The 25,478-nt window shown below is 40.3% G+C and overlaps 1 protein-coding gene across 7 annotated transcripts in view; it reads left to right on the plus strand.

The window, feature by feature from the left end:
- Window positions 1-23,020, plus strand: part of FBXW11 (F-box and WD repeat domain containing 11) — a 121,191-nt gene extending 98,171 nt beyond the window's left edge. For 5 of the 7 annotated variants that reach the window (XM_004737608.3, XM_004737604.3, XM_045075610.1 and 2 more), the window contains 8 exons: window positions 1,792-1,929; window positions 5,612-5,730; window positions 6,745-6,994; window positions 9,659-9,777; window positions 11,681-11,791; window positions 12,879-12,957; window positions 14,005-14,190; window positions 20,560-23,020. In XM_004737608.3, the coding sequence (XP_004737665.1) occupies window positions 1,792-1,929; window positions 5,612-5,730; window positions 6,745-6,994; window positions 9,659-9,777; window positions 11,681-11,791; window positions 12,879-12,957; window positions 14,005-14,166 (978 nt within the window). In that variant the 3' untranslated portion in view covers window positions 14,167-14,190; window positions 20,560-23,020. Of the gene's footprint in view, window positions 1-1,791; window positions 1,930-5,611; window positions 5,731-6,744; window positions 6,995-9,658; window positions 9,778-11,680; window positions 11,792-12,878; window positions 12,958-14,004; window positions 14,191-14,691; window positions 15,017-20,559 lie in introns of those variants that run through there. The other 2 variants (XM_045075609.1, XM_004737605.3) reach the window with 2 other exon arrangements.
- The last annotated feature ends 2,458 nt before the right edge of the window (window positions 23,021-25,478 follow it).

The following is a 25,478-nucleotide window of genomic DNA, read 5'->3' on the forward strand; positions in this document are numbered from 1 at the left end:
GCCTTCCATTTCTTTTTCTGTGAAGCGAGGATGGTACTATCGGCTGCAGAGTTGTGATGATTAAATTAGCTATAAAATGTTAAAACACATAACAGTACCTGGCACAAAACATTCAGTAGATTTTAACATTTTAGAGCATACAGAAGCATACCACCTTCAACATAAGAGGAAATATAATTTGTTAGATGTCAGCAGAGCTGGTAACTTAAGTGCTTAATCATGAATGAAGATGAGATATGTCACCTTTCTTCAGCAAGCAACTAATTAAATTTTTAGCTACTTGGATAATTAACTACTCAGAGATAATCTTTCGAACCATATTCTGAACTCAGGTGTAACCAGTTATTTTAGTCCAAACGGTTTGTTCCCTAATTTCCAGCATTTGGAGTTTGCACTTTGGTTGTTCTTCGTAGAAATATTGTGTCCTTTGATCCTCAAAATGCCTCATATCCACTACCAAGGTCAGGTCTTCAAGTGCTCTGGGTATGACCCACCTTCTCATTAAACTTTTCCCACTAGTGGGGAGCCTGGTGGCTCAGTTGGTTAAGCGGCTCCCTTTGGCTCAGGTCATGATCCCGGGGTCCTGGGATCGAGTCCCACATTGGGCTCCTTGCTCAGCGGGGAGTCTGCTTCTCTCTCTGCCTCTGGCTGCTTGTGCTCTCTGTCTCTCTGTCTGATAAAGAAAGAAGGAAAGAAAGAATCTTTAATAAAAAAAAAACAAACAAACTTTGCCCACTAGTGTGAAACCATAATACTGTTTATCTCGGTAGGTGTCCTACAGCACTTAGAATTTTAATCACTCATTTGGCACTCACATTTTATCTGGAATTGTTACTGATCTTATGCTCTGTGTTCACTGCCTCAGTAGCTAGGACTATACTTCTTTATAGACACTGCATATTTTAGTGGAAAACATGGACTCCGCGTCAGTATGAACTGGGTATGATTTCCAGCTCATCCAGCTACTAGTTTTGTGGCCTCAGGAAATTAAACTCTTTCCATGTTTGTAAAAAGGAACTAAGAACATCCTTCCAAGTTTAATGTGTGGATCGTTTAGCCAAATAAACATGTTTAGAGTATATCCAGTTCCAGATACCTGTGTCCCTTGAGTGGTAGCTTCCTTGAAAGCGGTATGCATTCTGTTTCTTCATCCCTAGTGCTTAGTATGGTCAGTATTGGGGAATAACATAGCATCTCGGTAAATGTTGCAGGAATGATGAAAGAATGAGAATCCAGGGTGGAAATGTGCCATTCTTATTCTAAAGGACCTTTCAGTGTGGTAGAAGATTAAAAGTAGTTATGAAATAAAATTCTTTCTGTAGTAGTTGGCATGTAATGTTTATTCAAGATCTTTTCTCGATGATGAAGACACTGCTTTGAATAGATACATAGATTGTCAGTATATGCTTAATGTTGGTGGTGGTCTTTTGACAGATATTTTAATTGGCATTAAAGAGTGACCCCGTGAGTTACTGTTTATTTGTATATTTTGGGTGCAAAGAGCATTCTTTAAACATAATGAGTTCTGTCTAGGCCATTTTTTTTTTTAAACCCAACTCAAACTCATTGGAAATCCTATCACGGTTGCCAGACAGTCAGGGGAGTGTTTGAGAAAAAACACTGTTGGGCTAATGTCTTACTTGGAAAAGAACATGATTCCTATCCACAGACAGTTATGCAGACCAAAATGGGGTATCTGGTATGCTGTTCCTGGAAGCAGCACTAAAGTCTGAAGCTAATAGAATAGTTGATTCACAAAAACTCGTCTGTTTCCTCCTTTTCCCTCCACAGACTATAGAATCTAACTGGCGGTGTGGACGACACAACTTGCAGAGGATTCAGTGCCGCTCTGAAAATAGTAAAGGTGTCTACTGTTTACAGTATGATGATGAAAAAATTATCAGTGGCCTACGAGATAATTCTATTAAGGTGAATGACTGTATTTTGTATGTTTTATTTTTAGAATTGTGGTTATGTGTTAGACACTAGATCATCGAATCTCTCCGTTTACTCCAGATTGTATTTTTATCTATTCCACTCCATCTTGGCAGCTGTCAGTGTGGTTCTGAAAAACTAGAGCCAGAGTATTTCCCTGTACTAACACCAGACCCCTGGATTGTCTCACTTCTTATCCTTCTCTAAGCACATTCACATTCTGTATTCTGTGTTTAGGTACACATTGAAAATATCTCAGTATCACAGCACTCTTGCTGACTTTGCTAGCTTGTGGAAGTGTTGCTTACTTGCCTGTAAATCACAGTCATTACCTTTTATGGGTTCTGAAAAGGCTCAGTTGATAGTACAAAAGAATGATAGAGCAATTTATATTTGTATGTTTTAATTCACTTTTCAATAGTAGATAAACTGGATCATTTCTCCATGTTTAATGTTTGGCAGCTGATCTGACAGATTTTGTTTTACACTGTTTGTAGCTTATTTTCTCATATTTAAGAAAACATGTGGGGTTTTTTTAACTGTTTTTTTTTTTTTTAAGTTATAATTTACATACAGGAAAATTCGCTCTTTTTGGTGTAAAGTTTTATGAGTTTTGACAAGCACAAAGAATTGAGTTAATCATGACAGAAAATCAAGATATAAAACAGTTCCATTGTCCTCAAAAGTTCCCTTATTCAGCCCCTTTGTGTTTAATTCTTTCCCCTAGGCGCTGACCTTTTTTTAAAATCTTTTTTTCCTGGGGCGCCTGGGTGGCTCAGTGGGTTAAGCCGCTGCCTTGGGCTCAGGTCATGATCTCAGAGTCCTGGGCCCGCATCGGGCTCTCTGCTCAGCCGGGGGCCTGCTTCCTCCTCTCTCTCTGCCCGCCTCTCTGCCTGCTTGTGATCTCTGTCAAATAAATAAATAAAATCTTTAAAAAAAAAAAAAAATCTTTTTTTCCTGCACCTGTAATTTTGCCTTTTGGAGAATATAGTATATAGTATATAGAATATATATATATATATATAGAATGTACCATATATATATACTGTGTATATAGTATATATATATATATATATATACTATATAGAATATAGTATAAATGGACTCACACAGTATGTAGCCTTTTGAGTCTGGCTTCTTATACTTAGCGTGGTGCATTTGAGACTCATCATTTAGCAATAGTTGATTCCTTTTTGCTGTCTAGTAGTAACCCACTTTATGGGTGTACCTGCATGTGCTTATGCATCTACCTGTTGAAGGACATCCATGTTTCCGGTTTTCACAATTACAGAATAAAACCACTATAAATGTGTATGCAAATTTTTGTGAAAATATACGTTTTCAGTTCACTTGAGTAAAATTATAGGATTGGTATTGTTGATTCATGGTAAGTATATGTATTCCCTGCTAAGAAATGGCCAAACTGGTTTTCAAAGTGGCAATACCATTTTATATTCCTGTTACCAATGTGTGAGAGCTCCCTTTTTATGCAAGTTTGGTAGCCCTTGGTATTCTCAATTTTTTTCCTTTGATATTTACCATTCTAATACACTTACTGCACTTACACCTGTTTTTGGTTTAAATGTACATTTCCCCAGTTTACATTAAATTTTATTTATTTGACAGAGAGAGATCACAAGTAGTCAGAGAGGCAGGCAGAGGGAGAGGGGGAAGTAGGCTCCCTGTTGAGCAGAGCCTGATGCACCCAGGACCCTGAGATCATGACCTGAGCCGAAGGCAGAGGCTTAACCCACTGAGCCACCCAGGTGCCCCTCTTTGTCCATTTTTAAAATGGCTTCTTTGTTTTCATATTATTGCATCCTAAGAGTTCTTTGCATATTCTGGACACAAGTCCTTTTTTAAGATCTGTTTTACAAGTATTTTCTTCCAGTCTTATCTTTTCATTTTTTCAAGGATGTCTTTCACAGAGCAGAAGATTTTGATTTTGATGAAGTGTCATGTACCATTTTTTTCTTTGATGGGTTATGCTTTTGATGTCATCTCTAGGAAGTCTTTCATGGAGCTTTTTGACTCCGTAAATGTATGTCTTTCATTCACCAAATTTTAAAAGCCTTTGGCCTTTTTTTTCCCCACATATTTTTTTCTGTACCATTTTCTTTCTGTCTCCTTCTGAGACTCTAATTGCATAAATACTGGATCTTTTGCTATTGTCTTACATTTTCTCCAAACTCCCCGCCGCCATCTTTTCTGCATAATTTCTATTGGTCTTTCCTCAAGTTGACTGCGTGATATACCTCCTTCGTAGAAATTCATAGGATAGAGTAGCATAGAAAGGCTCTGAGAAATTCCACAGTAGAGACATCCAGTGTTTCCCAACTTCCAAGACATATTTGATCACAGAACTCTATTTTTATGTAATACATATTGATAGCCCTGACAACCTGTGGCTACAGGTTAGTTAGTAATAATTTTGGCAGTTATCCTTTAAGGAATAGATAGAAATGGTTTATAAGGACCTTATCTAAGTATAGACTGCCCATGGGGTTACATTTCATTTATAGGGCATGTCTTTCTGAAGAATTCTTTTATAGAGGCTACCATGTTTAATTTAAAATAGGCATGCATTTGATTTATAAGATGTAAATAGTAGAACACAGTTGTGATTTAGAGAGATTATCTAGACCAGTGGTTGGAAACCTTTTGTACTTCATTCTATACCAAGCCTGGATCACTAAACACTCTTTCAAAAAAAGTTGTTTTTTTTTTTTTAAGTAGGCTCCACATTGGGTACGGAGCTCAATGTGGGGCTCAGACCCATGATCCTGAGATCAAGAACTGAGTTGATACCAAGAGTTGGACCCTACTAATCACTCTTTCAAAATAACTGGTTCTAATAGGTCAGAAATTAGAAACAAGCCCTTGCTATTGTAGAAAGTTAAATGTCTGCAGCACTTGTTACATCTTGGCTATGTGCAGTAAACTTGAGAGACACTGTAAATCATGTTTGTATTATTTTACAAGGGAAGAAATAGGTCCATACAATCTATTTTTAATAATCCAATCTTTAAAAAATAATTATTTCCCATCCGCCATTGTATGGGGACAGTATTGAAAACTTGGAGAATATTGGAAAGATTAAAAGAAGGGAGAAAAAGAGCACTCAGAGAACAAAATCAATTATTATTAACATTTTCTTCTCTGTTTTTCTTTTTTTAGTATACGTATTGGTTATTTCACTATATATAGATGGCTTTTATTCTAATTTTTAAAAAACATTACTAAAACATTCTGTTCTGTCATTAAAAACTTTTCATAGTTTACTTTGACATTTTTCTGAAATGTCAAAGATTTTTTTATTTTAAAATTTTTGTAAATAAACATAATGGGTTAGGGATGTACATTTTTGAAGGTTCCTAATAAATAGTGTCACACTGTTTTCCAGAGGGTGAGCCATCTCTTTTCAGAATTTAAAAATTCCCTTTATAAGTCTGTTAAATATAATGAGTACAGTTTTTAGAGGGACAAAGTAAGCAAAATAGTACATCTGTTTTGGAAAATATTCAATATTGCCTCTTCCCTTTTTGTCATTTTCCACCTGTTTGAAGTTTATTATATTATAGATAAGTTTATTTATTATAACACAGGTCTGTTTTATGGTTCAGAGACAAACACATTTATCAGACTGTGATATACTATGTTGATCTTGTCTCAATAGATTTGGGATAAAACCAGCTTGGAATGCTTGAAAGTGTTAACAGGACATACTGGCTCTGTCCTTTGTCTCCAGTATGATGAACGTGTCATTGTGACTGGTTCTTCAGACTCTACAGTGAGGTGAGTGATTTGGCTTCACTGAACTTACATGTCTTCCAGGAGAAGAATGAGATTGCACCCTTTTCTGGCATAAGCGCACACATACTTTGTGTATGTTTTTGTATGCTGTATTTCAAAACCACTTTAGATGTCGGTTTATTTGAACAAAGTAGGCTGGAAAGCTAACTTTCATTAAGTAGGTCCTATTCTCATTGCTGTGTGTTACAGAGATGGCAGTGTACTTTTGTATAAAAGCACATGACCTAGTATTAGGTTCACTTTCTCCTGGAAGACCATGCTCCAGAAAAGTTGCCAACATGCTTAGTATCTTTTCTCGGACTCAGTGCTTCTAGGCCACTACTTTTGCCTTATAAGCCTGCGTCTTTCCTCCTTTGCTCTGTGTGAACTTGTACTCTTGGGAGATGGGGTTTACAGAAAAGCTATAGCAAAAGAGGGCTACCTCCAAGAGCCCTGTAGGTCGTGGATGTCCCCAGTTGGATGCTGGCTTTGTTCATAAAGCAGTTGGGTAAGTAGATGAGTGTGGAAATTGATAAGATGTCCTGACCTACAGCCTCTAGTTTGCAGTAGATAAATTAGAGACTCAGTGGTCTGTCAAAGGTCAAGAAGAACCTTAAGTTGGGAAGGTCCTCGATTCCCCAGCTACCACACTGCCTTCCCCCGGTCACCTAAGACTCCCTGCAGAGCCCATCTCCTTAAAGACTCATTTTGTTGTCCTCAACATGAGCTTACAAGCGCTGTGCCTGAATACTTGATGCTAAATAAACCTAAACCTGGGCAGAGCCAGTATTGGCCTTCCTTTCTTGAAACGCTCTCAGTACTTCTCAGCAGGTAGAATAATTGCTTCTGAGGCTTCCTTTTAAGCACGATCTTAGGTGTCAGATCCTAGTCACCAAATACAAGTGAAGCTTGACACCTCCCCAGCCTACTACTAAGTATGGGCGCAGGGCACACATGCTAGCCTCTTTTCCTGGTTGTCTTAACAGTGCCACATTGGGCTTTTCTGTTCTCATGCAGAGTCTGGGATGTGAACACGGGTGAAGTTCTCAACACGCTGATCCACCACAATGAGGCTGTACTGCACTTACGCTTCAGCAATGGACTGATGGTGACCTGTTCCAAGGACCGCTCCATCGCTGTGTGGGACATGGCTTCTGCCACCGATATCACTTTACGCCGTGTCCTGGTTGGCCATCGTGCTGCTGTCAATGTAGTAGACTTTGATGATAAATACATTGTGTCTGCCTCTGGTGACAGAACCATCAAAGTGAGTGTCTTCAGTCATAACTCTCCTTATTCGTGTCCCTATTAGAATACAGGGAAAGTAGAGGTGGCTTTTACCAAGCTGGTACCTGGCAGAATCTCTGTTCTCTTCCATTTGTGCTTGATCCCTTGTGCTTCTGGAATCACAGGCAAGGTCAGAGGAAAGGGTCATGGGTCCAGGGTACAGAGGAGCCCTCTATTGCATGAAGCGACACTGTTGGTCACATTTTGAAGGGAAAGAGAACTAACTTGTGGCACATGTAGTGGGTGCTAGGAGCTTTTCATTGCTAATGTCACTCCATCTTTCCGGCACTCTTTTGAGGCAGGTACAGCCTTTGTTTTACAAAGGGCCTCGGAGAGTAGAGAACTGGGCTGGAGACGACACAGCGAGTTAGTGGCAGAGCTGGGATTCGATTTGGTCATTATTCACTTAATTTGGAGAACCTGCCATGCCATAGACCCTGGGCTGGGTGCTGGAGATAGAGTAATGTATAAGGCATACCTGCCATTGGGAAGCTCAGCGTGTGGTGGGTAGCTGGCATGAGACGAATGGCTGTAGTCTAGGGCGGTTCATGGGATGTGGTAGATGCACTGATTGCAGTATCCATATTAACTTTTTAAAATTTTAGCTTCTGTTTTTATAACAACTTTATTGAGATATAATTCATGTACCATAAGATTTACCCTTTAAAGCATGCGATCCAGTAGCCTTTAGTATAGTCATAGCATTAGCCATCACTAGTTTCAGAACATTTTCTTTGCCCTCTGTAAAAACCTCATACCTGTTGACAGTCAGCCCCTGTTCTCTTCTCCTGGTCCCTGGCAATCACTCATCTACTTTTTGTCCATGGATTTGCCTCTCCCCCATTTCATATTAATGTAGTCATACAATATGTGACCTTTTCTGTCTGGCTTTTTGCACTTAGTAGAGTGTTTTCATGGTTCACCCATGAATATTGTAGCATGTATCAGTATGTCATTCATTCTAATGACTGAAGGAAATTCCATTGTGGATGTGCCACGTTCTGTTTGTCCACTTGTCAGTTGATGGACTTCTTGATGGTTTGCACTTTTTATTTGTTACAAATAGTGCTGCCATAAGCATATGTGCAAGCTTTTGCACGGACATGCATTCTTAGTTCTCTAGGAAGGTAACTCTGGGTTTCACATTTTGAGAAACTGCCAAACTTGTTTCCAAAGTGGCTGTACCATTTTAAAATCCCACCAGCAATGTGTGAGTGTTTCGATTTGGTTCAGAAAACCTTTTTTAGGAGCAGCACTCGTTAGCATTCTAGAGTCTACTTGCTAGCCTCACAATTCACAAAGGTGGCATCAAACTAGATGGAGTGGTCTGGAAGCTGGACAAGTAGGGTTTGTATGTAGTCATTCACGCGCTGCTCAGTCACACCAATTGGAACAAAGTCACCGCTTGGAAGTCGAGAGGGTTTGGGCCTTTTTACAAAACAGCTGTTGCATAACATCAGCCTGGAGGGTGTCTCCATATCCTTGTCAGCACCTATTATTGTCTGTCTTTTTTATTGTAGCCATCCTAGTGGTCGTGCAATGGTCTCTCTGGTTTTGGTTTCCTTTTCTCTAGTGACTGATTATATTGAGCATCTTTTCAGTCCTTTGTGGCCATTTTTATCTTCTTTGGAGCAACATTTATTTAAATCCTTCACTAAAAATTGGATTGTTTTGGTTTTTTTATTGTTTAGTTGTAAAAGTTCTTTATATATTCTGGTTACAAGTCCCTTACCAGGTAAATGGTCTGCAAATATTCTCTTCCATCCCGTGAGTTCTCTTTTCATGTTCTTGATGGTGTTCTTTGAAACACAAATGACTTTAATTTTGATGAAGTCAGTTTATCAATTTTGTCTTTTGTTGCTTACACTTTTGTTGTCATGTCTAAGAAACCATTGCCTAATCCAGGATCACAAAGATTTACTCCTATGTTTTCTTCTGAGAATTTCATAGTTTCAGCTCTCACGTTTAGGCCTTTGATCCATTCTGAATTAAACTTTCTGTGTATCGTGTGAGTTAGGGGTCCGACTTCATTCTTCCTCATGTGGATATCTAGTTATCCTACTCAACTACAAATGCAGCTGGTAAAATAATTCAGGGCACTTTGGTTGCTTTGCGTCTCCTTATTTGGCTTGTAATATATTAAGTGTGTCTGTGAACATCTAAGTCTTGCAGATGGTTTCACAAAAGAGAGATTATTTATTCCACATACATAATATTAGGAGTGATGTGTCAAAACAAATGGAGCTGTTCAAGGAACTATGCTGGAAAAGAGGAGGATGTGAAAGGTGAAACTTTTTCACATCAGTTACATTGGATTTGACATGTCAGCTGGCATGAAAACATAAAATCTGGCCCACACTCTTCCTTCTAGGCAAGTGAATGTCTGAACCATCCAGGAGATGTTCTCTTTGTGAATATCTCAAGGTTTGGAGATTTCACAGCTTCCCTCTGTGTTTCGTTCCTGTTTCATCACTCCGCAGCCAAGAAAACTGTTTGCTGGCCAATCTGTCCCCCAGCCTCCGTACCATATTTTATAGTCAAGTATTTTGGTCATTCTTAGACGCTCTTATTTTTTTAAAAAAAGATGTATTCTGAGGGGACTTTTCTGTATTTATTCTTAAAATATTGCTGATGTGTTCTACAGGTCTGGAGCACAAGTACCTGTGAATTTGTTCGTACTCTGAATGGACACAAGCGAGGCATCGCCTGTCTCCAGTACAGGGATCGGCTGGTTGTTAGTGGATCATCAGATAATACCATAAGGTGGGTAGAAGTTGGTGTGCTGACAGGACAGGCCAATTTTTGCCATACTTTTGACTCCTCTCCTGGCCCTGACATTTGAAAGACTGAGCCTTTGGAGATAGATACTTCAAATAAAAGAAACCTTTATTAATCTCTTGGGCTCTGCAGACTGAAGCAGGTAAACTGATTCCCCCAAAACATGTGTTTTAGAACCTCCTCCACCCAAGCACCCTTAATACCAGAGCCCGTCAGAACAGAGGACACTCTGTCCTGACTCTCTACTTTTCCTGTCTCCCTCGCTAACAGCTGGGAGGAGCGTACTTTATCTATCTGTCTCATGCAAAGCCTGTGCTGCAGAATCACCTACTCCTGTCTTGTCTTATGTTTTATCTCCCTTTCTTCCTTCCAACACTCAGTGACCTCACTTTCTAATAAATATGACTATCCTTGTATTTAGTAAGAACTTCCCTTCAGTATCTGTTTACCAGTTCTTAGTCGTTTTCCCATTGTGCTAACATACACCAGTAGCTTTTTTATAATCAAATTTTTTAATGTTGGGGCAAAATAAAGATTGGTTTCAAGATAATTTTTAAAAGAAAGAAGGAAGGAGGGAATGAGACCACAACAATAGAGCTGATACTGCTGTGGGTTTTCTTTTATCATTTTAAGTTTTAAGGTATTATAAAAGTCAAGTGAGATCCTGAATCTTGGCACTTTGTATTACTTAACTCTTTCTGGAGTAGACAGTCCTTAACTTTCTCACTGGACTCTCTGAGGTTTTACAGAATAGCACTGCATGTTTCCGCCAGGGAGGGGACCCCTTTGGAGTTAGTGGCAGTGCTGAATGGCTTTGTTCACAGTGGATTAGAGAAGCCGTCGTCACTGGCACTGATGAGAATATTTGGTGAGGGTAGCTGTGCTAAAATATTCCTGGGGCGGATGGTAAGAGCCACTGGTGGAGAGGCTGAGAAAAGCTGGTTACGGAATTAATTTGCCGACTTTGTTTTTGCACACGTTAGTTTGCTAGGCTTTCTTTTTGCAGAGTGTAGAAAATCAGTAATAGAAAAAATCTCAGTCTTCAGAATAAATCATACACCAAGAAAAAGGCAGGATGTAGTCTCTGGGCTTATATTTCTGAGACACTTCATATACCTAATGAGAGGCTCCCACTTTGACCTCCTAAACTGGACAAACGCTAGTATGCAGAATTATGTAGGAAGGGGTGTCCCTAAGCCTCATCTGGAGAGGGAGACCACCATACTGGTCCACTGGTTCTAACTTCAGTGGGCCTCACGGACTCCAGGCCAGAAGTGTCTGGGGTGGAAGCCTAATCTTCCGGCTATACATACCATGTCCTCCCTGACCCACCCACGTACATGCCTTTTCTTCCTTACTGCCTGCAATCCCTGTCTCCTCAAGGAAAGTCCTTGTTAGACCATTTGGCTCCATGGTTTCATCAATTCAGATATCAAGAGAGTACCCAGGAACTAAATACAATGGAAGTTTTCTTACCTCTTGATCTTATTTAAATAATAATACATGTGTATGATTTAAAAAACTGAATGAAAGAAAATACAGTAAGTAAGGCTTCTATCCAAATTAGTGCTTTTTTTTTTAAGGTTTTTATTTATTTACTGAAGTAATCTCTACACGCAATGTGGGGCTCGAGCTCACTACCCTGAGATCAAGAGTCAGGTGTTGTTCCAACTGAGCCAGCCCGCCGCCCCCACAGATTAGTGCTTTAAAATACACAGATGGTACAAATGTACAGACATATCTTTCTACGTGGATAGTTTGGGCTGGGAGTGAGATAGAAACAAGTCCAGGAACGTGAAAATCACATATGGGACAGGTAAGAGGAACTCAAGGAGAGTGTGAATCATGTATGGGAGGTTGTTTCACAGAGATCTGTTTTACTTTCCAGGCTATGGGATATTGAATGTGGTGCCTGTTTAAGAGTCCTAGAGGGACACGAAGAATTGGTCCGATGTATCCGGTTTGATAATAAGAGGATTGTCAGTGGGGCCTACGATGGGTATGTATTTCAGATTTTTCAGTGCACCGCTGTCACTGTATCTAGAGGGAAAATGAGCACTGTATATTCAGCAGCCAGATACTTGCCGACTCTGTGTTAGATCCTTTCCGTGTAACAGATGGCAGATGTCACTATACTGCCTGATCATGTCCAGGCCCTTGGGCCCAGAAGGATGAGTGGTCTTGCCCTGACTCCTGCAGTAGCAGAGCCTCTGGAACTCCTGTGCTTACACCTTTAACCATTATTGTAAACTGTGGGAGTAGCTTAAGTTGTGCAAGAATTCAGTTCTTTGCCTTAGCCCTAAATTAAGCCAGCTATGTGTGTGTGTGTGCACACAATGATACATTTCCTTTCCCCTTTTGGCTAATTGAACAAATACTCTTTAAAAAGCCTTATGACTTTTTAAATGAGCAAATGGCAGCAGTAAACCTTTCAAGGTGACCTTATGTATACTTCACTAAGGGACTAGTTGGTCTGTGTATGCTCCTATTATTAACTTCCAGCATTTGCTTAGTTTGAAGAAAGGTATCCTTGGAATTTCACAGAGAGCCCTAGCTTCTGTCAGCAGCACCTACTCAGCTCCAGAGAGCCCCCTGAGGAATGAATTTGGTGACATAGATTATCAAGTCAGGAACTGGTTTTAGATAGCCTGAAGTTGTTTTCTTGTCTCCCTTAAAAAATATTTCTTCACAGTTTAGCAATTCTGAGAATGTGGAGGTCCTTATTTTTTCCCAAATCAAGTATAGTTGGTTTAAATAACTTGTAAAAATGTAAGCTTGTTCTCCATTTGCTTTTTTTTTTTTTTTTAAATATGTGGGAAGAGCGAGATCAGTTTTGTTTTGTTTTGTTTTTAAAGATTTTCATTTATTTATTTGACAGACATATCACAAGTAGGCAGAGAGGCAGGCAGAGAGAGAGGAGAAAGCAGGCTCCCCACTGAGCAGAGAGCCCGAAGCAGGCCTCAATCCCAGGACCCTGGGATCATGACCTGAGCCAAACGCAGAGGCTTTAACCCACTGAGCCAAGGAAGTGCTTGACAGTATATAAAATACTAATTTTTCTACCAATGGCAATTTTTCTTTTCTAGGAAAATTAAAGTTTGGGACTTACAAGCTGCTCTTGACCCTCGAGCCCCAGCAAGTACTTTGTGTTTGCGCACGTTGGTGGTATGTAATCTATTGAAAGGGCAGCGGTTCTTGTGCTGGGGGGGAGGGCAACCTGCAGATAGCCCTGCCTAGGTGTACCCCAGAAGGGTTGTGTACCTCACAGTGTGCCTTCAGGGAAATGCACAGTTTTGTTCCTTTTGGTTAGCCAAAATCAGAGCATAATTGACATTTACATTACAGTGAGCTCTTTCCTAAGGACCATGAACACAAATTAAAATGTGAAAGCAGGAGTCCTCATATGTAGATGGATTGGTTACCTCATAGAGCACAAAGTATTTCCTTCCTATAGATTTGGAAGATTTCATAATATGGGTATCTGGCTACATTATATTTTTATAATACAGCCACATGTTTGTATTATGATGGAATTTCTGTATTTTGGATTATTGCTTTGGCATATAAAAATATTTTATTTTTATATGTTATCTTGCTTTAGCAACTTTGGCAGGCTCATTATTTCTAATAGTCTGGTTGCTTTTGTTACATTAATGAGGAGACAGTTGTTTAAAAATAGTGCTAGATTGTTCCTATTTTCAGTAGCTTTACCTTTTATTCCTGTTTCTTTGCTTCTTAAAGTGATTAGAGCATGCAGCACTATGGTTAGGGCCATTCTTGTTTTCTTGATTTTAATGAGAATGCTTCTCTTTCACCATTAATTTTGATTTTGGCTGTGGTTGAGATAGATCCTCTTGGTACTGTTAAAAACGTTACCTTCTGGCTCTGCTTTTTACAGCGTATCAAGCATGGGTATTTAATAATGTTTTTTACCTTTCCAAGATCTTTGGTGAAGTGAGCACATAGTTTTTCTTCTTTGACATATAAGTGAGCCAGGATCTCAGATATAGAGATTAATTCAAAGAAAAGGCTTAGAAGGAAAAGCCAAAGTAGTTGCTCCTGGCGTGAGGGACAAGGCTCAGTAAGCTCTGGAACATTGGTTAGGCAGCAGGGATAAGTAGCTGCATTTCTAGCCTGTACCAGATCACTGATAGTGAGAGATGAGGGACTGTAAAGGTCTCATTTTACTCAGCAAGTTGTTACATTTCACAGGAACATTCTGGACGTGTGTTTCGGCTACAGTTTGATGAATTTCAGATCATCAGCAGCTCCCATGATGACACTATTTTGATTTGGGATTTCTTAAATGTGCCTCCCAGTGCCCAGAATGAGACCCGTTCTCCCTCCAGAACATACACTTACATCTCCAGATAACAGTCTGCACTTTACCCGTTTCAGGTGAGTACCCCCCCCCCCCCCGCTGTTTAACCTTACTCATTGAATTCACCCTCCCTCTGGGGCCGTGTTGTGATCTGGGTTCCCTGTTCATAGGAACCACGGTGGTTAGTGTTTGTTAGCTGCCTCAGCTTTGCAGAGTTCCACCGTCAGGCTAGATCTTTATGGTCGCATTAAAATGAGGTTGAAATTGGAATCCTGCATATTGTGGGTTTTCACACTGGCAGACAACGTGATTCCTATTTTTTTAAAGCATTTTCCTGAATGGTTTCCCAGGTCATATCAGTTTAATGCAGGTAAAGTCCTTCAAAATCTGTTTTGGGGTATAGGAATCTCTTTTTTCTCTTTCCTGTTTTTCTTTTATTTGAAAAAAAAAAAATCACCATCATCCGAACACTCAGAATTCTCCCTCTGCCCCCATTATAATCCACCCATAATCACTGTTCACTAAAAGAGGGATGTGTTTGTTGTGAGAGCCCCTAAAATCCGTTCTTCATCCATTAGACACAACATGTACCCTGGAAGCAAAGCCCTTTGCTCTGGTTACAGGAAGACTTAGAGCCATTGTAACCATTGATGATGGCATGTTTTGATTACTAAGGGTGTCCAACCTAGAGGATGAGAAGCCTTACTTGGCTGTGTCCTGGGACCCGATGGCCTTGTTCATCTGGAGCAGTATTTCCAACTCTGAAAATTTTGCAAGGGGGCCAATAAATTCTGTGTACGTGAAACTTTGCAGATGGAATAAATGTTTGTACCTATCTGTATTACTGTGTATATATGTATGTAAAGACTGATTAATAAAATTCGTATATATTTTAAAATATTACTTAATACTTAATGGCTCTTTATCATTATCTATTTTCCTGTCCATTAAATATTAAAAGTATAAATAAAGTTTATGTGCAGTATTGTGAAATTCTTTTTGATGAAAAGATAGGGCTTCTAGATCACCAAGTTACCATTGTTTCTAATATTTCTTACTTGAGACTCTAAGACCCAAAACACAGATATCGAGGAAGTTTGTCTTAAAGGCTCAGCTGACTACAGTCAGAGGCCAGATTTGTTCCACTGCCTGATTTGATTCCCCTACCACAGCAAGCTAATAAGAATAGCTTTTGACACTTTTAAATAATGGAAAAAAAAAAATAAAAGAAGAATACTATTTCATGACACATAAAAATTATGTGAAATTCAATTCTAGTGTTCCTAAATAAAGTTTTATTATAATAGCCACTCTCATTGGTTTACATACTACCTCTGGCCATTTTCATACTTCATCGGCAGAGGTGAATATTTGCCACAGAGATGATATGGCTTGCAACGTCTAAAATATTTATTATACAGCTCTTTGAGGAAAAGTTTGCTGACCTCCATTCTTGCCCCTGTGCCATCTATTAGTGATAAACCAAGGGTCTGCGTCAGGAATGGCAAAAAAGCTTTTTCTTCATGCTGGCTGAGTTTGATCAGCAGCGCCTGACTGGAGTCCTGTCTTCAGAAGGATTTTGGGACCCTATGTGGGCCTCAGAGGGTTATGTGCTGTGATGGGTTGTCAATGTCTGCCTGCGTGTGGGAGGTGAGCAGTAATGACCTGTAAGCCACATACATAGCTTCTGTTCCTGGTCCCAAGTGTGTTCATACATCTCATGATAGTGACCATCTATCTGCCTTGCTACTTTCTCTCTGGATAGATTCTTCATAAGTTGAAAAACCCTTATGGCAGAATTATTACATTTATTGAATAGAGTCTTAAAATAGTTATCAAAGGGAATTACAGAGGAAGAAGGCAAGGATCTCTTGAATGATTGCTCCTCCCCACTTGAACCTTCCTTCCCAGAAATCCTAAGAAAATACAGGGAAGGAGGAATGGACCCACATGAAAACTGCTTTCCCTCCCGGTCTTTGCTATCCCTCTCCCACTCTCCATTCTGTTCTCACAGAATCATCTTGGGCTCTGCGCCTGCCATCCTCTGCCTTACTGGCTTCCTGCTGTCTAAAGGATTAAGGTTCAACTACTTCAGTTAGCTGACAGGAGTTTCAGCATCTTGCTGTTACCTTCTGTCCTCACGACCCACCCTCCCCATGTCCCGGCTCCCATTACTCCTTTCCAAAAACCTAGTGTGGCAACCAGACTGAATTCTGTTTCTCCAATTACATTATTGTAGTGCAGACCTCTACCATCTCCTCCCCTGTGTGTGTTATTATGGCTTTTAGACACCCCCACCCCAGTTTTGCCCCTTTACCTCATTTGGCTTAATTTATTATTTGATACTGAAATAGTTTGTATGCCTTTCTCCTTCCCCAGGGTGAGGAGCTCCTTTTCTTGTGGAACTCCAGTGTTCAGTCGAGTGCTTAAGTACTAAAAGCGTTTATTGATTTTTGTTGGGCCAGTGACACCCAGGGCCAAAATAACCTGTTTGTGTTTTTTCTCCTAGGCCACGTAAGAATTTGCCCTTAAATAGATAAGTGTGTGTACAGCTATAGCTGTACTATAGTGTATTCTGCAGCCATTTTCAGCAAGCATAAAGATGATATAAGTCAGTAAAAAATTGGGATAAATCATCTGAACTGGCAGGGTCAGGTGTTAGATAGATTCCGTACGTAGACAAGGACCTAGATATACAGGTCTCCCTCTGCCCTGTCCCTGTTGCTGTTTTTTTAAATCAGTTTTATGGAGGTACGATTTGTATAAAAATTGTACTCACTTAGAGTACTGTTTGATGAGTTTTTACAAATATATATAATCCCTGAAATTCCTCCACAGTCAAGATAAGGACATTTCTATCACCCCTAAATGTTCACTTCTGTCACCGTTGTAGTCAAAGCCTGGCCCCTCCCAGCCTTAGCAAACACTGACCAGCTTTCTGTCATTAGATGAGTGTACATTTTCTTGGGCTGCACTGTTCAAGATGGTAGTCAGTAGCTACTTGTGGCTACTGAGATCTTGAAATGTGGCCAGTGGGACTTGGGAACTATATCTTAAATTATATATTAATTGAATTTAATTGAATATTTAATTGTACTTTAAGTTTAAATAGCTACATGTAGGTAGTGGTTACTGTTTGGACCAGCATATTTTAGTTTTGTATTTTGAGCTTTTACATTTCGGTTTTGATCTGAGTTAATTTTTGTGTATGGTGTGAGGTGACGTCATTGGTCTTTTTTTTTTTTTTTTTTAATAGTTGTCTAGTTGTTCCAGTACTATTTGATTAAAAGAGTTTTCTCGTCCCATAGAATTTATTTAGCACTTTTGTCCAAAAATCATTTGACCCCTTATTTGTAGGTCAATTTCTGGACTCTATTCTAAGTCCATGATTTATGTAGCTCTTCTTTCGCCAATACCGTAAAGTTAATAATTTTCCAACTTAAAAAATATTGTCTTGACCATTATTCATAGTCTGTTTTGAATTAGATTGTTAAATTCTGTGAAGAGGACTACTGGGTTTATAATTAAGACTGCATTAAACCATAATATCATTTTGGGGGAGAATTTGCACCTTAATAAATTTGTGGAGTCTTCCAATCCATGAACATGGTATATCTCTATTATTTAGGTCTTCAGTTTCTCTTAAGCAGTATTTTGCAGGCTTTAGTATAGAAGCCGTGCACATCTTTTGTTAAACTTATCGCATTCTCTTTCTTTTCTAAACTGTGCATTTTTATCTGCACATTGCTTTAGCTGCATGCTGCCTCTGCTTTTATTTTTCCACATAAGGGAAGCGCATAAAATAGAACATGGACAACTGCAGCTATAGCTTAGCTTCTGCAATAATGGATACATTCAGGGGAATAGGTGTATCTGAGAACAACTTAACTGTAACTCTTTCGTATTTTTGATGTGTTTTTGTCTTTGTATTCTGTTTAGAGAGGCACGTGCTAAAATCCAAGACATCCATAGTATGTTTCCCCTCTCTGGCATATTTAATAGATGAAATTTAGAACATAGTAAACTTTGACAAATTGAGCACCTTTTATATACTACTCTAAACTGCCCTGAAACAAGATTTCTTTGGTTGAGAAATGAAGGAATGATCACCAGTGGTGTTTATCTCATTGGCTGTGGTAGAAAGGAAACTGGTTTTACTTCTTCTGGGCCTTCCTCCTGTCCCTTTCTTGGGAATCTCAGAACAACTGCCCTTGTTGTGATCCACAATTATAAATCAATGGAAAAATCGTATCTACTGTTTAAGCAGCACAAGCAATGAAACCTCAAATGTGTTTGTCTCTTCAAAGTGAATTACTTTTGACAACCTTGGCAGTCAGCTCTATAGATTTTACTATTCGTTTCCAAATTCTTTTCATTTATTGTAACATGAAAAAAATTATTACCATGTGATACTGTAAGATTTATGCATAATGAGAAACACTACCCTAATGATGATTTAACCTTGCAGTAAAATATTCAACCCTAAAATAAAAGGTAAGAGTATTTCTGTGTCAGGAAATAAAGCAGTAGATATATTTGCTGAGTCATTTTTTTCAAATTACTAACTCCTAAGAGCCTAATATGTACAGTAGCTCTTTTTTTTTTATTACAAGACAATATATGATCATTATTAGGAAATTAGAATAAGTAGATAAGCCAAAAGAAGGAAATGAACTCCTACTCCTGGTTTACCATTGTTAATTTCCTTGTATATGACCTTTCAGGCTTCTGTACATGTTTTATAATTCTTTTTTTTTCCTTTGTTGCAAAACTGTTCTATGTCCATAATGTCAATATTTGCCTAAATTATCATTCCTAATGGCAAAATAATAGTTGTTTAGATAGGCCCTGTGTTATTATATATATATTTCTTCCCAGTTTTTAGCTGTTATAAAACACATTGTCATAATCAATTATATAGCTTAATCTTTGCTTTTTTCTTTATTTTTCCTTGATTTCTTTTTTTTTTTTTTTTAATTTGAGAGAGAGAGAGAGAGAGCATAGGTGGGAGAGGTACAGGGAGAGGGAGAGAATCTCAAGCAGACTTCATTGCCGCGGACCTGACTCAGGGCTCGATCTCACAGCCCTGAGATTGTGACCTGAGCCAAAACCAACAGTCAGTTGCTCAACTGATTGTGCCACCCAGGCACCCCAAATCTTTGCTTTTATTACCATTGGATAAATTCTAGACATGTCTGTAGTGTCTGAGTTGAAAGGTATGGTGTTTAAAGACTTGGATGCACAGAGGCATGTTACTCCCCTGTAGAGTTAAGTCGGTTTATGTTCCCACCAGCAGTGTTTGAGAGTACCTACTTCTTATCTGTGGGCATTACTAATTTAAAAATAAGACTCTTAAAGATCCTTCATATGAAAACAGCAGTGAATGAAATTAAATCTCTCATTCAGGTTGATTGAGAAATCATTGAGAAAGATTCTTGATCTTTATAAAAATTGACAATATTTTAGGAAAGTTCCCTTTGAAAAAAATACAAGCTTTAAAAAAATCTTTCTCCTCTCTGTCTTTTTTTTTGTCAGAGAATTTTAGACATAAAGGTAACTTTTAAATCTTCTAGCCCAGTGGTTTAGTGCTGTGTTTGGAAAGGATTGTGACCCATCAGTGATTGTGAAATCATTTTAATGGACTTTGACTTTGTTTTGATGAAATTTAGAATAGAAAATGTTAGCCTGCATTGTATGTAGTAATGATGAGTTTAGGTACGTGCGTGTGTGTGTACATATTTGTACATGGATGAATTTAGAGATTATTACTAAAATGTGTTTCTGACTCAAGGTCATGGTCACAGTAATATGTAACATTCAGTAGTCTTAACCTCTACACTGTATTTTCCTTTTATAAATGATTTATTTAAAAAAGAAGTAACTTCTGATTAGCATTCTATTTAGAAGGAATACTTTATTTACTAGCCTTTGCATATTTTTGATTCACAGCGATAGATGAGATCTCTCAGGAAGATAGAGACCAGTCCTTTTAGGCTCTGGATGTCCTAAAAGATAATACTAAGTAGAAAGTCTAACATGAAGCCTGTTTTATTACATGCATAATTATTAGCAGCAAGCACTGACAGTTGACAAGTTATAGGGTTGGGTATCTCTTCAAGTTCCCTCTCTGTCCCTTAATGGCTAATGCTTTGGATTAAGCAGTGTCTCTGAGCCTTTGTTCTCTTATTCATCAAGTGGTATCATAGTTTCCACCTCATAAAATTGTTGCAAGGTTTAAATAAATACAATGCCTGGTATGTATTACATTCAGAACAACTTGCAGCTTTTAGTTTTGATGCTGATGACATTTGAAAGTACTGTGTTGCTTGTGCATGAGTATGTGTCTGTGTGGATGTGGACGGACTGTGGTGTATATCTCCATGTCTAACCAGAATATCCATCCATACTCCCTTTGTTTTTTGTTTTGTTTTGTTTTGTTTTCCCAGGGTTTCCTAGTCTTGAACTACTGGCTACATGGCTACCAAATGCCTAAGGGAGTTCTTCACAGCTGAGTTATGAAGCTGGAATTGGTTCTAGACGCTGGGTAGATGCAAAGCAGCCTAACTCTTCCAAGTACCAACATTTCTCACCTCCGATTCCGGCCTCTACTTTGAGAAGGATACCTTAGCCTCACCGACTTCCAGTAGAACAGAAGCCCATTTCCTCCCCCCATCAGTGAAAAAAAAAAATCTAACGCTTCAAATGTAAATTGTTCATATAAAAGGAACATACAGTCTGTTTTACAGAAGTAAATCGACCATCAAGAGAAGACTGGCCTCTAATTTATATTGCTTTGCACTTTGGTCTGATATTAAGAAACAGCATTCTTCTTTGGTGAAATTTTGGGTGCCAAACACCTACCCAGAATGTCCAGGGCTTTCCTTTTCAGAAGTTAGCATTCTCCTTTTGACCGTCCAAGTCATTATGAATTCTGACCTGTATTAGGAACATGTTGGACAACGGAAAAATTTCTCTGGATTGTTTTAGTCATATTTTTTGGATTTTCCTTTCTGTACCAATTTCTTTTAATTTAAAGAACTATAAGCCAGGTTATATTATCTCCCAACAGGTAATATAGCTCTTTTCTTTTATTAACTGTTCTCTCTGTATCCCAACCATCTCCAGATATTTGGTAGAGTAACACTTTTACACGTGTGCTTGCCTCCTAATTTAAAATACTGTATCCGCATGTAGATATAATGTACATAACAGTTTAACCTCAAGGTTGCTGGAGTCAGGGCCCCTGTGCCTGAGACACTAATACAGAGTGTGTTCGCACTTAGCCATGGGCTGGGCTCAAGAACCTGATACCAGGGTTGATGTGGATTACCTAGAACCCTTCCTGCAGTATTCATATGGTATTTTTATTTTGTCATTGTCATTTTGTGTGTATGTGTGTGGTGTGCGTGTTTTTAATGGGACTCTTGTTTTAAAATGTAATTTCTAAAGTTTAACACAAAATGTTTTATTCGTTGTGTAGCATATATAACAGAGAGGTACCTTAAAATTTTTTGTTGTTCTTTTCATCGTTAAGTACTCCTGAGTACTAGTGGTCTCTTCCCATGGTATTCATTTGACTTTACTGTCAAAGATCATTATTCTGTGCATTAGTATCCCTGGAAAGGGAGGAACAAGAAGGCCCTGCTAACTGGGTTTCCTGGCTCTGGAATGCACACATCCTGGCGTGGATGTCGCATCCCCACCGGGGTGGTAACAGGGCCTGCTTGTGTGCTGGAGCCTGTTATGCCAGGTCAGTTTGGTTCAGAGGCCCATCTCGAGTGGAGGGGTACTCCTACGTGGTGCAAAACTTCAAGCTCATGAACCCCATTCCCGTCATCTCTGGTGTCGCCTGCTGCTGTGGCCCTGGCGGGTTCTCAGAACTGCTCTGCAGCCTGACTGTGTGAATGGCACTATCATGCTGACCGTGCATGGAAAGGACTTCGGCATTCGGTTGGCACTCCTTTTCCCTTGTTCGATATTAGGTTCTGATTTGCCCCTTGCCATTGTTTCCAAAGATTAAGGAATGTCAGTAACATTTTAAAGGACCAATAAGAACCTCCCGTTGACTAACCCTCTTCCCGAGGAAGCACACTCAACTACTAAAGGGAAGGGCCCTGGGCTCAGTTTTGTCCTTTGCATTGAGAACGGTGTGGGGATCAATGTGTGTGTATGTCATTTGTTTCATGGGTTGGCTTGGCTTTTTAGTTTTTCTTTTTCCTTTTTTAAAAATACATTCTCCCCTCCCACATGTTACCAGATTAATTTCTATTTTTGAGAAGTTGAGTCTCCAAGTGTAAGAAAAAGATAAGGAAATCTCTATTTGTGAGGTAGTTGTTGTAAGCTTGACAGAGGTTGTGGAAGTGAGTTAACTTGTACCACTCTCCACATGACAGCTTTATATCAAACTGGTTAGGCGAGCCCAGGATGAGGGAGGGGTGGGGGGAGGAGGCAATTCTTCTGAACGAATGGACTTTTTGTTGATGTTTTTGCATGTTTAATATAGAAGTTCTTGTTCCTTGGGAGATCATGGCCTTCGAATATGCACACAACCTTTGAATTGTGCCTATTAAATTATAGCAGGGGACTTTGGCACCCAAGGAATTCTCACTTTCTGGGATTATAGTAGTAATTCCCAGCCGTACCCTGGACTTTATTTTGCTAACCATAATTGAGCAACTGTAAATTACTGCTATATTACTGTTTTAAAGCACTGGGATAGTCTAATTCTAACTTGTAATTAATTATGTTTGCCAATTATCTGTTTGAAATAAATTTGTGTCTGAACAGCTATTGAAACTGTTAAATTGTACAGATATTATTCATGACAGCTTTGTACTGTGGAATGTGCTTAATAAAAAACAAAAAGTTTGACTTTTGTCCAATAAATTGCTAAGTAATGTCAATAAATCAAGTATGAGTATTATGCAGTACACCTAATCTGGCTTCATGCAATTGTTACTTCAGCTACTAGTTCAAGGCCAATTCTCTTAATAAAGTGTTGCGACACTCTGATGCTCTGCTAAGACATTTTTCAAAAACCTGTTCTGTTCTTTCAGTCATCCAGTGACGTCCCATTAAAGTTTGTAGATCTCGGGAGAGTGGAGTGAAAGCGGACTGCTTGTGGGCTCTTGGGGGGTTAGTGTGAGGCGATGCCAGGGTGCGCCCCCGGGGTGTTCCCCCAGGACCCGGGAGCTAGCTTCGCGCAGGCTCCCAGCTGCTTCACAGGTTACTGGAGAACCACGAAGGGGGCCCTTGGGTGGCCCCGGCGGCTCCGAGGGAGAGCGGAGCCCCTGGCGCTGGAAGAAGCGGGCTGCGGTGTGGCTTGCTCCCCGCGAGCCGCCGGCGTGCAGTCGTTGCGCTTCCCAGGTCCGCGGACGCGCAGGGCCCGGTCCTGTCCTAGAGCTGACGGAGCACGGTTTGTGTGTGCCGGGCCGGGGACGGGGCGGGGGCCGGTGTGGGGGGGTGGGGGTGGGAGGTGGGGGGTGTGGTGTGCTCCCAAGCCCGGGGTAGCAGCGGGCTCTCCGGATAACTGGCTCTCCCCGCGAGTCCGCCAGACCCGGACCTTGGGCAAGGTCCGCCAGACCTTGGGGCGGAGTCCTGCCACATGCATTGCCTCCACCCGCTTTCCTTGTGAGGTTTTAAAAATCCGTAATACGCGGACCTTTGAGGAACCTCTTTGCAAGCCATGAGAATGAAAAGTGCTTCTCTCTTTCATCCTGGACCTTCAGTCCCTCCCGCAGTCGTCGTCCCGTTTTTGTGTCTCCTTTGACAGGGACTGATGCTCTGTGTATATGGCAGGCTCCGTGTCTGCGTGCGTACATGTGTATATTACACACACACACACCTGTTCACATACCACCCCTAACGGCGACGGTGGCAGCTCCACGTGCTGGGCCGCGCTCTGCTTTGTCATCCCCTGTTCTTCGGAAGATCCTTCCGTGTCTGCGCCCGAGATTCTGCCGCCTCCGTGGCCACCGCCGCGTCACATTCGGTTTCCATCAGAGCTGGAGCTGGGGCAGTTTCTTGCCTTTTCTGATAGCGACCGTCATCTTTCACAGCTCTTCTATCCTTGCCTGTGCTGAGTGTGAAAAACCATTGGTAATTTGGGCTCATCGCGATGAACAGATGTTGTGCCCAAACACTGCTGCAGCGTGGGAAGGACCTCAGGTGTCCCAGGGTCTTAACCTCTCCAGTGGCCTCCGACCCTCACATCACAGAGCTGGTGTTCAGTTAATGATAGTTTCTATCTTCCTCAACAGGTGAGGCGTTACTGCAAGAAATGCACAGCTACAAATGCATCCCATATTGGTGGTGGAGGTTCTAAGAGAGGTTTTGTAGAACTCCTTGGATATATAATCAGAGGATAGAGTGGTGCTTTGCCATTTCAGCCTGTTGGTTTTCTAGTTAATAAGGAGAAAAGAAGTTGGGCCATCTGGCCAATAATCCCGTTACTAATTAGCTGTGTGGCAATGGGGTCTTAGCTTCCCTATGTATAAAAGAAGGTGTCACTAGCTCCTGTCCAGGAGGGCATGAGCCCCAGCTCTGGATGATCTGTTGGCTTGCAGGAATGCAGACCAATGCCTCATCTAAAGTTTAAGAAAAACTGAAAATCCCAATCATGCAAAGACCCAATTTATAAAAGTTGGCAACATTTTTTTTTTGTTGGGGGGAGACTTTTTAAAGTCAGTCATTGGAGCACCAATTTGCCATCCCCGAACCAACATGATTTTAAGCATTTCCAGTAATGACCTCTTGAAAAGTTGTGTCCAAATTTGGCAACGGAACACTCGGAGAATAGAATAGATTCCAGAGAACAGGGACGAATTGAATACTATGCTTTGTGCCAAAGTGACCAGCACACGGAATGTCTCCATACATGTTACCTTTAGGAAAGATGACCAAACAAGGGAGGGGTTTGAAAAGGCAAGAGGAGGAGGGGGAAGGAGCCAAGAGCTGGCAAGCCCCGTCTTCAGTCGCGTTGTGAGTGTTTAGACCAGCTGCCTGCTTTTGTGCTGGGACTGAGTTCACATTACAGCAAGGCAGGCTTGAGGCCCAGGATCGACTAGGTCTTCCAGCTGGAGGAAATTCTGGGAGCTCCAAGACCTCCAAGCTCCCGCTTGTTTATTGCTTGAAGCTGGATCTAAGACCTCGTAGACACTCAAACTTAGATGTGGTCTGACTGCGTACATGGTGATCTTCAGGGGCTTACCGCCCCCCCCCAATGGGGTGAGGGACTCCACAGGCCACATGCAATGAAATACTAATTCAGCGTTTAAAATTTTTTATCGGTTAAGTATAACTGTGTGAAGGAATTCTAGTGCACATCTTAAGTAACTTTTGTGTGTGCATGCATTGCAAACTGGAA

This window comes from Mustela putorius, unplaced genomic scaffold, assembly GCF_011764305.1.
Source record: "Mustela putorius furo isolate JIRA1106 unplaced genomic scaffold, ASM1176430v1.1 tig00000145_pilon_pilon_pilon, whole genome shotgun sequence".
NCBI lineage: Eukaryota > Metazoa > Chordata > Mammalia > Carnivora > Mustelidae > Mustela > Mustela putorius.